The 13,253-nt window shown below is 45.6% G+C and overlaps 1 protein-coding gene across 2 annotated transcripts in view; it reads left to right on the top strand.

Annotated features, from left to right (window-relative positions):
• Window positions 1-13,044, top strand: part of RSPRY1 (ring finger and SPRY domain containing 1) — a 30,830-nt gene extending 17,786 nt beyond the window's left edge. For both annotated transcript variants that reach the window (XM_009643281.2, XM_035898717.1), the window contains exons 11-16: window positions 470-613; window positions 3,211-3,322; window positions 4,396-4,498; window positions 5,985-6,137; window positions 9,315-9,419; window positions 10,316-13,044. In XM_009643281.2, coding sequence (XP_009641576.1) covers window positions 470-613; window positions 3,211-3,322; window positions 4,396-4,498; window positions 5,985-6,137; window positions 9,315-9,419; window positions 10,316-10,412 — 714 coding nt within the window. In that variant the 3' untranslated portion in view covers window positions 10,413-13,044. The remainder of the gene's footprint in view (window positions 1-469; window positions 614-3,210; window positions 3,323-4,395; window positions 4,499-5,984; window positions 6,138-9,314; window positions 9,420-10,315) is intronic.
• Window positions 13,045-13,253: the final 209 nt, after the last annotated feature.

Raw genomic sequence — 13,253 nt, 5'->3', positions numbered from 1 at the left:
CTGTTGTTTGCCCTGTCTAATTCCTGTTGTTTGCCCTGTCTTGTTGTGAAAAGCCCATAGCAGTAGGATTTTTGTCTCAGCCATGTGGTGTGGTCTTTTTTTTCTTCCTCCGCTACTTTTTCTAATTTGTGTAACATGGCACGCCTCTCCATCCCTTGTACCAGGAGTCAGCTACCAACCAGTGACTTGGGTCTTCCTCTCCTGGTTGTCTTAGTCTTTAAATCTTTAAATTGACCCCATCAGCTCTGTTTTGGGTGTTGGTTTTTCTTCCCCATGGCTTGCTACTGAACAATTTTCCGCCTTGCCTACTTGCTGGCTTGTGTGACAATTATGGCTATAAGGAGAGGTCACTTTTGGTCCGAATCGCCTCTAAAATTGTGCTGGTGTATTCTTACATGCAAGAAACTTGATCCAGGGAGGGAAGGAGCTTGTTTGCATGCTAACTGAACTTCTGTGTGGGTTTTGGCAGGCTCGATGCGATGCCTCATCCTTCGAAAGCGTTAGATGCACATTCTGTGTCGATTCTGGAGTTTGGTACTATGAAGTTACGGTCATTACGTCAGGAGTGATGCAGATAGGATGGGCTACCAAAGACAGCAAATTTCTCAATCACGTGAGTACATGTGACATCATCTGGCTGATGATGTAACTTCAGTATTTTTCTACTTACACCACCTATAATAGCTCTGGTTATTCTGTGGTAGTCATGGGGCACTTGCCTGTCTCTTTTTTTCTGGACTTCCACAAAGCTGTTTTTGCTGAAGGCAGTGGTGCAAGAAGAGGCTGTGTTGTCATCGCCACAGATGGACGCTTTGCACAAGTAACGCGGAGCTGCTGGCAGTGACAGCTCGTAATCTACTTGCTGTTGGCCAGAAGCTACGGGGAAATTGATTATTTTGTGTGGCTTAGCCTCTTGGGATTCTTCAGATAACAGCAGTGGTTGCTGTCTGTTGTTGTGAAGTGAGCAATAGGAACCAGCAGGTTAGCACGCACTTGCCTTCCCACAGGTCACAAAGCAGCCGCTTGATTCCCCTCTTGGACATACTTGCGTATTAAATTAACTTTCTCAAGGGAAATAATTATTTAAATTGACTCTGAGGTAGCATGGTATCATTAGATCTGCTGGTAGCAGTAACACAGCATGGTTTGGGTATGTGACGGCTTCTTTTTAATTAAAACTAAGGATTACAAGAAGTTTTAACCCTCTACCTTTTCGCCTTTATTCTGATAATATAGAATAAGTGCACTGTCTGATTCTGTAGCTTGCTCTGCTCTCCCTCCCATCCAGACAACTTGGTGTCTTGTTCTTAATTCTAAGTATTCTTCTTCCTACTAATTCACTTTTAAAATTATGTACTGACATTAAAGCAAAATATGCCATGTGCACACAAAGGCCAAACCTGCAGCCAAAGAACAATCCCAGATGTTGGTAGAGGTGTAACTAGGATTTCTTTCTTCTTAAGTCTGCATGCTACCTCTGTATGGCTGTTACAGACTCAGTACACTGTGGCACTTTCATTCAGTATCTCCATAATACAAAGAAAGCAGAATAATTACCACCCAAAAAAAAATCTGCTTCAGCTTAGAGAGGACTTTCTGTATAATCAACCTCCCAAACTTCCATTAAAGTTCATTGAAGTATATAAATAAAAATAGAAATTAATAAGAAATGTGGAGATAAGCAGTTAAAACTGCTCATTTCTGATTATTATAGAAAAGGTCATTCTACAGCTGAGTCAAATGCAGAGGCAAATGTGGAAAAAGGCCACTTACATACATGTGAGTAAATATCCATGGGAGGGGATAAGAGGAATGCATCGAGGAGATGAAACAAGCACCAGTGGCAAGAATCCCAGCAAGAACGGGAGAGCAGCTTCTCTCCCCGTCCTCCTGTGAGTTCAGTGGCCTTGCTCCATTTCTTCTAATTATTCATGTAAACAGCGTTGTCCTCTGCTGGTGCACAAGGTGCAGGTATCTCTACATGACCTCCAGAGTCCAGCCCTGCCTTTCTAGCATGGGATTGCAAGTGGGATTTAGATGAAAAAACCAAACAAAAATCCAAACCAACCAAACAAAAAACAAAACCAACACACAACAACCCCCTAACCAGCCAAAAATACCACACAGACCTGTCTGGAGCACAGGCATTGCAGCCCTTGACTGTAATGGAAACTGTTTGAAATAAAAGGCCATGTGTCTGTCTTTAGACTGCTAAGAGGCTTAAAAGATTTTTCTCGCTGGCTGTTAAGGAGCTTGGTGCACATGTGTCTGTCTGTGCTCCTGTACAAGTATGAAGATAGGAGATGTCGCGCCCCTGAGCAGGGTGATTTGCTGTTGCTGGTGGTGAAGTGCGGCTGTTGTTTAAGCTCATCAGGTATCTACCTGAAATACAGCCTCTGGGTACGTCACGGTCATCGGAGTAGCCAGGTGCTCTTTATTTCTAGCATGTGTAACAAAAAGACCAGTCCTACATACAGCATTTAACACCCTTTAGCTGGGCTTAGCTTTAATTTGGGCCATCTGAGGCTTGTGGAATCAGATGCTGTCTGGTATTTGCGCTCCAGACAAGCCATGCTGAGCACAAGGAATTATCTGCTGTAAAGCTTTTGGGTTTTGTGTCTGCGCTCTCCTACATGACAGATTCTTCTCCCACTCTGAAACTTTTAGTGTTGCCTTGTCTTGGCCCTTGGGACGATCGCTCGATAACCTTCTCGCAAACTGAGGGCGGCTGGCACTGAAAGGGGCACAATATGCAACAAACTCAGTGAAGGGGCCGTGGGGTGGTTCTTCTCCTGTGTACTCTGTGTTCTGGCGGCACTTGGCTATCTCAGGGGGAAGGTGCTACAAGTCTGGTCCTGGGACTTCAAGATAAGAGAGGGATATGCTTCTGTGTTGACTTTTTAAGCTGCAAAAAGTTAGCTCCTTGGGTACCAGCCTTGTGAATTTTAACCTGTTTAACAGCTAGGAGTGATTTGAGCTCACAGAGAATGAAGAACACTTGGAGACGATACATCCCCTTCTTCCCCCATCCCTACCCCAACAAACTCCTTTTGATGTGAAAATGAAACTAAGTTGAAAAAACTATCTTTGCAGGGGTGGGAGAAACCCTTCTGTTCTGGGGTGAATGGTTTAGTGAATAAAAATAAACTGTAGCCCTTCTGTGGGAGGAACGGCTGCAGACTGAAATGCTTTATTACCCTTTTCCTAAAGGAAGGTTACGGCATCGGGGATGATGAATACTCCTGCGCGTACGATGGCTGCCGGCAGCTGATTTGGTACAATGCCAGAAGTAAACCACACTCCCATCCCTGTTGGAAAGAAGGTATTCGGTCCATCTCCTATTTATCCTAGCTTGATTTCTGCATGGGATTTTTTCCTCTTGCAGGTGTCTATAAAGCAGCTCATTGGTAAGCGCGAACAGAGCAGTTGCTGCCTGGTCCCGGTGATACTAAAGGCTTAATAATTATTATTAATAATACCAGTGCCTTTACTGGTATTTGCAGCAGTTTAAATGTCCAAAATGGACGCCATGCTCTTGTTCCACTGTCTGTGTGAAGAGAACCTTGTTGGTTAAATGCTTTTTCTTGTCATAGGCAGGATACAAATCCTGGCACCAACTAACATTGCTGGAGACTTTATCCTAAGACTTTTTTCTAGGTGTCTGTAGCCCTACAAAACAGGGTTGAAATCTTCCTTTCTGGGTTGAAAAAGTTATTTTAGAGAAGGAAAAAAGTCTTGATCTCCAAATTAGCCTCTTTTTTTTTTCTTCTTTTTTTCTTTTTTTTTTTCTTTTTTTTTTTTTTTTTTTTTTTTTTTTCTAAGGAGGAGTTGCACTGTCCTTGCTTACATTAAATTCTGGGATAAGTGCTCGGGCAGCAAAGTTCTGTTCCTGATCTCAGCTTTGAAACCTCAGTAGGAGTCTGCACACGCCGCACTTGTGTGAACTGCGCCACCTTCTCTGCCATGAAAAACTTTTCCCAAGGGTGGCTAAATTAAAACACAGCTTAAAAATAAATAGCACAAGCATATTGGAAACTGAGAGTTTAGCAAGTATGTGTTCTGAGGATCCACGTCTGTGATCCATGTGTTCTGTTCCACCGGTGTAAAGTAGCCAAGGAGAGACAGAGCGCAGCTTTTTCAGGCTTTGGCAAATACTCTGCTATACTTCTACAGTGCTCTGACAGACTAAAATTATTTTTTTTTACTATTGTGTCCTGGTTTGTTTTTCTTTTGTTACTGTTTTTTATCAATGTTTCTTCTCTTATGCTTTTGCAGACAGTTTGTTTAAGTGAGACAACTCATAGTGAGCTCTATGATACTTAAAACAGTAACTGCTTGAGCTGTTGGCATTTAACAGAATTGAAATCTTGAAATTGTTTTTGCTTTGTCTGTAAGGAGACACAATAGGATTTCTCCTCGACTTGCAAGAAAAGCAAATGATCTTCTATTTAAATGGAAACCAGCTCCCTGCCGAGAAGCAAGTATTTTCATCTGCTGTGTAAGTATGTGCTCATTTGGAAGGGCAGTGACCTGCATGGATAGTGCTTTTAATTATATGAAGTATTCCCCATTGGAGATGTAAACTCACATTTGCTGACCTGAAGCCATGCTTAAGCAGGTTTCCTAACCCAAAGTTGCTTGGAAAGCAGTGAGGAGGATAGCGTTTTACAGGTGGATCTCAGGGTCCAAAATAAACACTTTGGACCTTCCAAAGACAGGTTCAACTCTGTCTTCTATTGTCAGACTAGCACAGCGTTGGGACAGAATGAGGCTGTAGCAAAGAGGAACGGACTTCTAGTAGTGCTTGCGGAATTTTTGATCTTTTAAAACTAAAGCCTCAGTCCTGTAAATGCTGAAGCGTGCATGTTGACATCCTGCCGTTCAGTGGGGCTGGTTCCTGTAGCAGCATATTGAATGTTCACGGCAGGAGGTCTCTTGGTATCATTACAGAAAGCTGTGAGGCTCATTTTGCTAACTCTCTTAAAATCAACACGCAACTCTCCTGACTCTCACAGCTTTTAGTTCTGAAAAGCTAAGCTGGTGTGATATGTGGGGAAGAAGCTGCCTGTGCAGCACCATTAAACGTTACAGTACTTCATTAGCACAGTGGTATTAATTCACAATTTTGCTCATGTTTTCTCCTCAAAATGCAGTTCAAGATGTAAGCAAAGGGTGGCTCAGTTTAAAGAGTGGCAGCTGCCTGTCTGTCCAGCTTGTGGTGGTACTCCTGTGGAGGATGTCGTTTATATGCTCAGCAGGTTCTGTTACTTGGGCAGAGCTTAGGGTGTCACTCACTTTGGGCCCTTCAGTAAATCAAAGTGGAAGGGGGTGGTGGTTGTGGCGTTTCTACAAGGTGGCTGTGGAGGAGGGGGTGGCCCGGAGGTAATCCTGCCAGGGCCAGGAGGCACAGCCGGGCGTTGTGCTAGGTGAGCTCAGCCCCGGGTTCATCGTGCACGGGTCCCACGCAGCAACTGTATGGGGGTTGCAAGCTCCCCCAGACTGGTGCCTGCTCCAGTAAAGCAGCAGTTGCGGTGGACGTGGAGGTGTCCCCTGCAGTTGGTGCTGCTCCTCACAGCAATACTGAACAGCGGTTGTTGGGAAGAAAAATACTTTTTCCAGTGCCAAAGGAGATACCCAAGCTTATCAGTGCAAAGAGGATCAGGCTGTGGGCTGCTCAGATGCTTGTAGTGCTTTTGGTGTGACTGGTCTTACTTGCAGAGTAGGCAGCCTTTATGACCTAGGTTGGCAGTAAATTCAGATAAACCCCCATGAGGAATTCAGAAGTTGAGTGCTAAATGAGGACAGTAAGTGCAGCTGGACTGGGAGGTGTTGGAGGCTCTTCTCTCCGTGAGCTGTAGAAGGCTTCTGTTGAAGGAACTGGCCTTTGTTTCAGGGTGTATTTTTGTCCGGTGATAGTAGTAACCTGTCTGCAAAGCTCTGTTGTTTACATCCTTCTGAAGTGTCTGTTGTTGGTCACATTGCAGATCTGGCTTTTTTGCTGCAGCTAGTTTCATGTCCTACCAACAATGTGAGTTCAACTTCGGGGCAAAACCTTTCAAGTACCCACCACCAATGAAGTTTAGTACCTTCAATGATTATGCCTTTCTGACAGCAGAAGAGAAAATAATTTTGCCCAGGTAATCCTCGTGTCTACTTTGAGTGTGTTTGCGTACAGAGAAATAAAATGCTTCAATTTGGAGTTGCTTTTATGGGGTCAGGCCTCCATAGGCCTCTCGGAAAAGGATTAGACCATAGGCTCCAGTGAACTTAGGGCAGGGCAGGAGATGTACAACCAAAATCCATTACATTAAAATATTTTTTTGGTAATGTTAAGCTAAAGTAAAATTAACTAGTACTGCACAGTAAACTGGTTTTAGTATAAGTGCCTCCTGTCGTCTAAGAATGATCACAGAGTCAGACAGAATCACTGAGTCATATGGGTTGGAAAAGCCCTTTAAGCTCCCCAAGCCCAACCGTTCCCCTAATCCTGCCATCCCACCACCAAACCCTGGCCCTAAGCACCATGTCTGCCTGGCTTTTAAATACCCCTAGGGATGGGGACTTGACCCCTTCCCTGGGCAGCCCCTTCCAGGGCCTGACAGCCCTTGTGGGGAAGGAATTTTTCCCAATGTCCAACCTAAACCTGCCCTGGCACAACCTGAGGCCGTTTCCCCTCGTCCCATCGCCTGTTCCCTGGGAGCAGAGACCGACCTCCCCGGGCTCGCCATTCCTGTCAGGCAGCTGTAGGCAGCGATAAGGTATCCCCTCAGCCTCCTTTTCTCCAGGCTCAACACCCATAACTCCCCCAGATGTTCCCCAGCAGCCTTGGGCTCCAGACCCCTCCCCGGTGTCGTTGCTCTCCTCTGGACATTTTCCAGCAATGCAATGTCTTTCTTGTAGTGAGTAGGTTGTAGTGATTAGGTTGATTGAGGAGGCATAGTCTTAATTAAAAAGAGACGTCTTATTTAAAATTGACCTAAATTGGTGATATTGGCAGCATGGAGGTACTGCATGACTGTGAGACTGGAGGTTGTCCTTTTCTGATCCAGATGAGAATTCCCCTGTTTGTGAATGACAGTACCAACAAAGGTTATCCAAGTTCAGAAGTGCTTGCCCACCTAAATAGAAATCAAGCCACATAGGAACAGATTTGGATACGTTTTTCCTTAACTTACCAAGCTTTCGGCAGGGATGCTAGATAACAGCTCTTCTGGTTCAGGTTGTCGGTAATAAGTAATTTACTAGAACATGAACAGTAACAGTGCACAGTGTAATCTGAGGTAGAGCGGTCCCCAGATTTGCAGCTTGGGGCCCTCTGAAGTGGAGCTGATGTACATGGTTGAAATAATCTTTTGTTGCATCTAATTAAGTGGGGGCAGGGGTTGTTGGAGGTTGGGTACCCCTGGCTATTGTAAAATTCAGACTGGTTTTGCATTGCCTGGCCGTTTGATCGAGTGTGCTTGAGGCACTTGAGTATCTTAATGTTTGAAAAGAAAACAAACAAACTTGCTCTTGGATCTGCATCGCACATAGGCAAAGTTTGAGGCTTGGGATGCTGCATTTCTGCAGCGAAAATCAAACGCGACGTGCCAGGCCATTTTGTAGTTGCATACAGGCAGAGCAATTTACAGCTGCTTGTGACTGCGGGTGATCGAAGTGAGTCTGACTCAGTCCCGTAAGGCGATTTGTTAGTTCTCATTTAATTAAATTAAGCATTCCTCTGTCCCGTTAGAGTCCTGCAGGAGATGAGGAGTTTGGCAGTTTTGAGCTGATGATCAGATGAGATACCATTCTGGCGCTGCTCTTGCAGCTCTGACAGCTGCTCCTTGTGCCAAAAGGTGTAGAGAGGAACTGGGGGAAACCAGTTTCCTGTTGATGCCTGACTAGAGAAACTTGGCATCCTGTGCTAGAGCCTGTTTAACGTGTGATAGGGCTGAAAGGCTCCATTCAGGGTCAGACACTTGCTCTTTGTGTAAACTAAGACCATCCCTGCTGTACAGCCTGAACTGTTTGGAAACAATAAGCCAGTCCTAAATGAAAAGACAGCTTTGATCTTAAAAGGGGTAGGAATAAAAACACAAGGGCCTGAGTGGACCTAATTGTCCATCACAGGACTTAACGTGAATTCATGTAGAGCTGTGCTGAATTTGATGCTGCTTCGCATGGGGCATAGCCTGGGCCAGACATGTCACATGCCATTGAGGAGCTTCGAGCTGTAGTGTATGCGTTCCAAATCCAAAATGTTTTGTTTCATCACATGGGGGATTTTCATCTGTATACTCTCCCTTGTGGCAGTTGCCATACAGGGCTGGTGATTTCATTTTCCATTTCTGTTCTTTTAAACTGTGTTATGGCATTACAGCGTTTCTGAATTTTGTTGATATGTGGGTTTGTGTGGCTTATTTGGGTTTTTTTTCCTTAACTCTTAAAAGAACATGGACACTTGTCGTGGTTTAACCCGGCTGGCAACTAAGCACCATGCAGCCACTCGCTCATTTCCCTCCCCCCCTCCCTCAGTGGGATGGGGGAGAGAATCGGAAAGAAAATAAAAGGTTAGAGCCGAGGGCTGAGGTAAAGACAGTTTAATAAGAGAAAATAATAATAATAGTAATAATGAGAATGATAACAGAATATACAGAATATACAAAACGAGTGATGCACAATGCAATTGCTCACCACCTGCCGACCAATGCCCAGCCCGCCCCGAGCTGCGATCAGTCCCTGAGCAGCGATCAGTCTCCCCACGACCAACCGACTAACCCCCCCTGAGCGTGACGTTACATGGTATGGAATAGCTCTTTGGACAGTTTGGGTTAGCTGTCCTAGCTGTGCTGTACTCCCAGCTTGTTATGCACCTGGCCGAGCAGGAGAAGCTCAAAAAGTCCTTGAGTAGTCTGAGCACTACTTGGCAACAACTAGAAACATCAGTGTGTTATCAACATTCTTCTGGTACTAAATCCAAAACACAGCACTATGCTAGCTACTATGAAGAAAATTAACTCTATCCCAGCCAAAACCAGGACAACACTAAAGAAGAAACTTGAAGTGTTCAGCTGTGGGAACTGGCAGAATTGTAATCAAACGCCCTCATTGTCCCTTTCCGAGAGCAGAACAGGGGGTCAGAGCCTGTTCTGGCCATCTCCGGGTGTGCTAAGCCTTTTTGTGGGAAGCTTTGATCGACATTTGTCAGCAGTGGTGTTGAGTAGCACGGGTGAGCGTAGCATTGGTCTTGGTGCAAGGCTCAGAATAGCTAACGGGTCTATCAGTTCGAGTCAAGCTCACGTGGGCATGTATGGGGGGGTGTCTCTCTTCAGACACAGGCGCCTGGCTTTGCTGAAGCAAGTGAGCATCCGAGAGAACTGCTGCACGCTTTGCTGTGATGAGGTAGCAGACACGGAACTCGGGCCGTGCGGACACAGGTAAAACACCCAGAACAACCCAAAAACCCCAAAGAAACAGGAAAATGTATGTGTGGCATTCAGCTTAGGTGAGACCAGATGCAACCCTGCCTGTCCTGATTGACTCCCCAGCATAAGGGAAACAGCTCCTTCTATTTTAAGGATGTGACTGAGGTTAAGCATGGTATTTCCAGCGTTCCCCAGAGCAGATTTAATCCCTAATTGTGTATTTGAGGTTGGGGAAGCACTGTGGCTACATATGTATGCTACCTCTGGTCTACCAAGTCTTAATTCCCTGGTATCAAAGGTTTTACTGACGAGTACTTGTTTAGTACTGGTGTTGTGAAATCCAGACCATGGGAGGAGAGCAGAAAATTCATTATATACTCAAACACTCATGAAATGTTTAACAAAAGGATTGTCTCAAGTAGCAAAATGTGGAAAAAATGGGACAGCAGGATGAGTAATACCATAACAGCCCTTTCCTGCCTTTAAGCAGCCCACTAGGAAATTAAAAACACTGGACTAAACTGGCTTATTGCACCCAGGTAAGCAGTCTTGCCGTGGTCTACGTGCTGGAAAGTTAAAAGGAGAGGAGACGTGCCAGTGCGTGTCCCTGAGAAGGGGAGGCAGCTTCACACAGGGCGCTGGGGCTGCTGCTCCCTGGGCCAGAGCACGCATTAAGATTAACAAAGGCAAGCGCGATCCCGATCCCAACACAGGTCTGTAAGGTGCTGAGCAGCGGGAGCTCCTCTCAAAGCTGAGGATCCGCAGCACCTGACTCGCAATTCCCAATCTCTGCACAGGAAGACTTGGCTTGAATGTGTGTGTCTTGCAGGCTCACCGAATTTGGACTGTTTTTCCTACTGTAAATGCAGGCTTTAAGTGATTGAATTTGGTTTTTTCTTCTCCTTCAGTGACCTGTGCATGGAGTGTGCCTTGCAGCTGGAGACCTGCCCTTTGTGTCGACAGGAGATACAAACCCGGGTCAGACAGATCTCTCACATCTCATGACACCTGTGGAGAAATACCACAGACTTGTTTTTAACCAACTCCAACCAATGCTGAAAGGGGAAAGCATCTTTAGCCAATCTTTACGCACATAGAACCATAGCCACGGCCAGGTTTCATACTAAACTGTAATCTTGTTTATCTTAAAACCGAAATCTTTAATAAGCTATTTCAAGTTGCCAGCGATGGGAACTGGTTGCACCGTCGAGGAGGGCTGGTAGGTCGGCGTACTGCAGCTGTTGGCTCCTCCAGGCAAGACCGTAGGAGAGCATCTCTCCTCTCCTTCCCTTCCTTCTCGCCTGTTGTGAGTGCTGAAAAATGTTGCACTGGAATTCCACGTACAATGCATTTTAGACAAGAAGAGGAAAGAAATATCTCCTAAACCAGGGCCGTTTGTTCTGTCTTGTGCTCGCAAGTCTCTGTTTTTGGCAGAAGTCAGTGCTAAGGAGAGAATGCCGATGTTTTCCCGTTTAATGTAGCCTCCTGCTGGTCAGAGACTCTGTTTTCCGACAGTGGACATTAAACTGCTCAGAGACTTAATCTGTTCACAGACTGATTTGCAAAGACAGTGCGGAGACTGTAGAGAAACTCACGTGTTTTAATAACTCAGTGATTCCAAAGAATGTTCAGATTTGTTTTTAATCGTTCAGAGATTGGTGGTATTTTCAAGTACATAACGTTTCTGATGCTTTTAACTTCAGTACCCACATTTTTTTGTGAGGATATAATTTTTAGGAGGTATTCTTAACTAATTATAATGCCGGACTGGAATTAATTTGATATTCTGGGTATTTTTTAAGGTATCATCAAACATCTTTTTTAATCAGCGTTGGTTTTGAAAGTTACGTTCACTTTGGAAATATTGAGTGATCTTAAAGGATTGGAGAAGAATCTTGGGCCAGTTTATTTAACAAAAAAAAAATGTTATTTGGATAGCAAGTCGGGTCTTATTCTGTAACTTTAAAAACATGCCTTGCTTGCCACATGTCAGCCCTGCTCTGAGCAGGTTTGGGGCCATGCTTTCTATTTTTGGTAGGGATCATAGTGGGAATCTCCACTCCACTTTAGTGATGCGTTTGGGACATTTGTGTGGTAGGGATGTGTTTCAGCGGGCAGCTTTTGACTCTTTCACGAGGCTTCTACAAGGAATTAGGGTTCACAGCTGGTGTCAGTGAAGTAGCACAAAAATCAGTGGGGTTACACTTGTTTTGCACCAACTGAGGCTATGACTCAGTCTCATCCAAGACTGGTACAGGTGGCTTTTTTTTTTTCTTTTTAAATTACCTGGTTATACAGTAGAGCTTTACTAATTCACACACAACTTACACCAAACCCATCCCACTTTTGGCAGTGATTCACTAGCAGAGGCTGTTGGAGTGAATTCTCATGCCACAATGTATCTTATTTTAAAAGCTGTTTATTATCTTTATTGTATCAAGTATTAACAAAGCCAAGCTGGGGCTGCACCCTCCTGCTGAGCTCTTGTGCTTCCTACTGACCTAAATAGAGCGCTCTGCACTCAGGTCCCAGAATCAAACCCTCTGGCAACTCCTTTCACCTTCTGCCTTCACTGTAACTCAAGGGTGCTGAAATTCATCCAGAGATAAAAAAAAAAAAAGAAAAAAAGGGTCTCTGTTGAACCTCTAGAGCACAATGTGTGAATTAGAAAAGTTCTGTCCATTGTTTTCTTGCCGACTTTTTTCCAAATACAGACCAAATCCAGAAAAGGAGCACTAAATGTGTATTTTCTTCCGCTGCCGATGCCTGTTTGGATTGAAGTCAGACTGGCAAAGCTGTGCCGGGGGACCTCATTCCCTCAGTGACTGTACTTTACAATGCTTTGCTACGATCCATGTTGCCGCTCGGGGCTGAGTCCCTCCCCACTTGGTGCTGAATGAGCAAACATACAAATGCCATCACTGCCACGAGGATCTCAGTTTCAGAATCACTTGAAATGAAGTTTTAGATGCTTCCAAACACAATGGCAGGGGGGTTATCCCTGAGGTACAAAGATAACAAACTGTACTCTAGGGAAGAGGTGGGACAGAACCATTTTGAACTCTGCCTTAATAGATTCTAGTAACTTCAGGGCTTTGGTTTCCCTGGCCAGGATTAACTGAGGTAAAATTTTCAGAAGTGCCTAGGACTCCCGATTTGTAGCAACTGCTGTATGAGATTAAGCTCTTAAGGCCCAGGTCTGCAGAGGCTTCTTGGTGTTTGGTGTCCCCTTCAACTGGAGGTGACCCAAGAGCCTCGCTGCCTTTGTGGACACGGGACTCTAAGTGCCTGTGTTCCTCGCTGAAAAGATGTGAATGCTTTGGAAAATTTTGCCCCAGACAGTCTTCCATGCAGCTGGTGTTGGGCAGAGGAAGCCAAGGGTGCTGGAGGAGGGGGCTGTGGTGCAGAGAACTGTCCTGTTCATTTCTCGAAGACTGTACCATTCGACTGGCTTTGGGCTGAAGGCCACCACGGGGCCATCTTTGTAAAGCTGGATCCTCTGCCACTGCTGCAGTGCCACCCCTGGCCCCGGTGCGCCCCCGAGGCCCTGGGGCTGGGGAGGGGAGGCAGCAGCCCTCGGAAGGGGAGGTGACTTGTAGCGAAGTTGTCCATTCAACAATAAAACGTCTCGAAGGCTGTTTGTTGTTCTTTAATTCCTGACTTCTGCCGCGAGCCGGTTACCGTGCCAGAGGGCGATGCAGGCAGGGGCAGGAGCTGTCCCTTGAGCGAGAGGAGGAAGGCAAATCGGGTGCCAGGCGGGTGTCCGCGCCCGTGGGAGCCACCGAGCACAGACTGCGGCCGGGCGACCCTAGCGCTGCCCGAGCGCGCTGCGCTCGGGGCCCTGCT

Source organism: Egretta garzetta, unplaced genomic scaffold (assembly GCF_000687185.1).
Source record: "Egretta garzetta isolate BGI_Z169 unplaced genomic scaffold, ASM68718v1 scaffold27, whole genome shotgun sequence".
In the NCBI taxonomy this organism is placed as follows: Eukaryota; Metazoa; Chordata; class Aves; order Pelecaniformes; family Ardeidae; genus Egretta; species Egretta garzetta.
The sequence above is the reverse complement of the archived record's forward strand: the minus strand, read 5'-3'. Positions and strand labels throughout refer to the sequence as shown.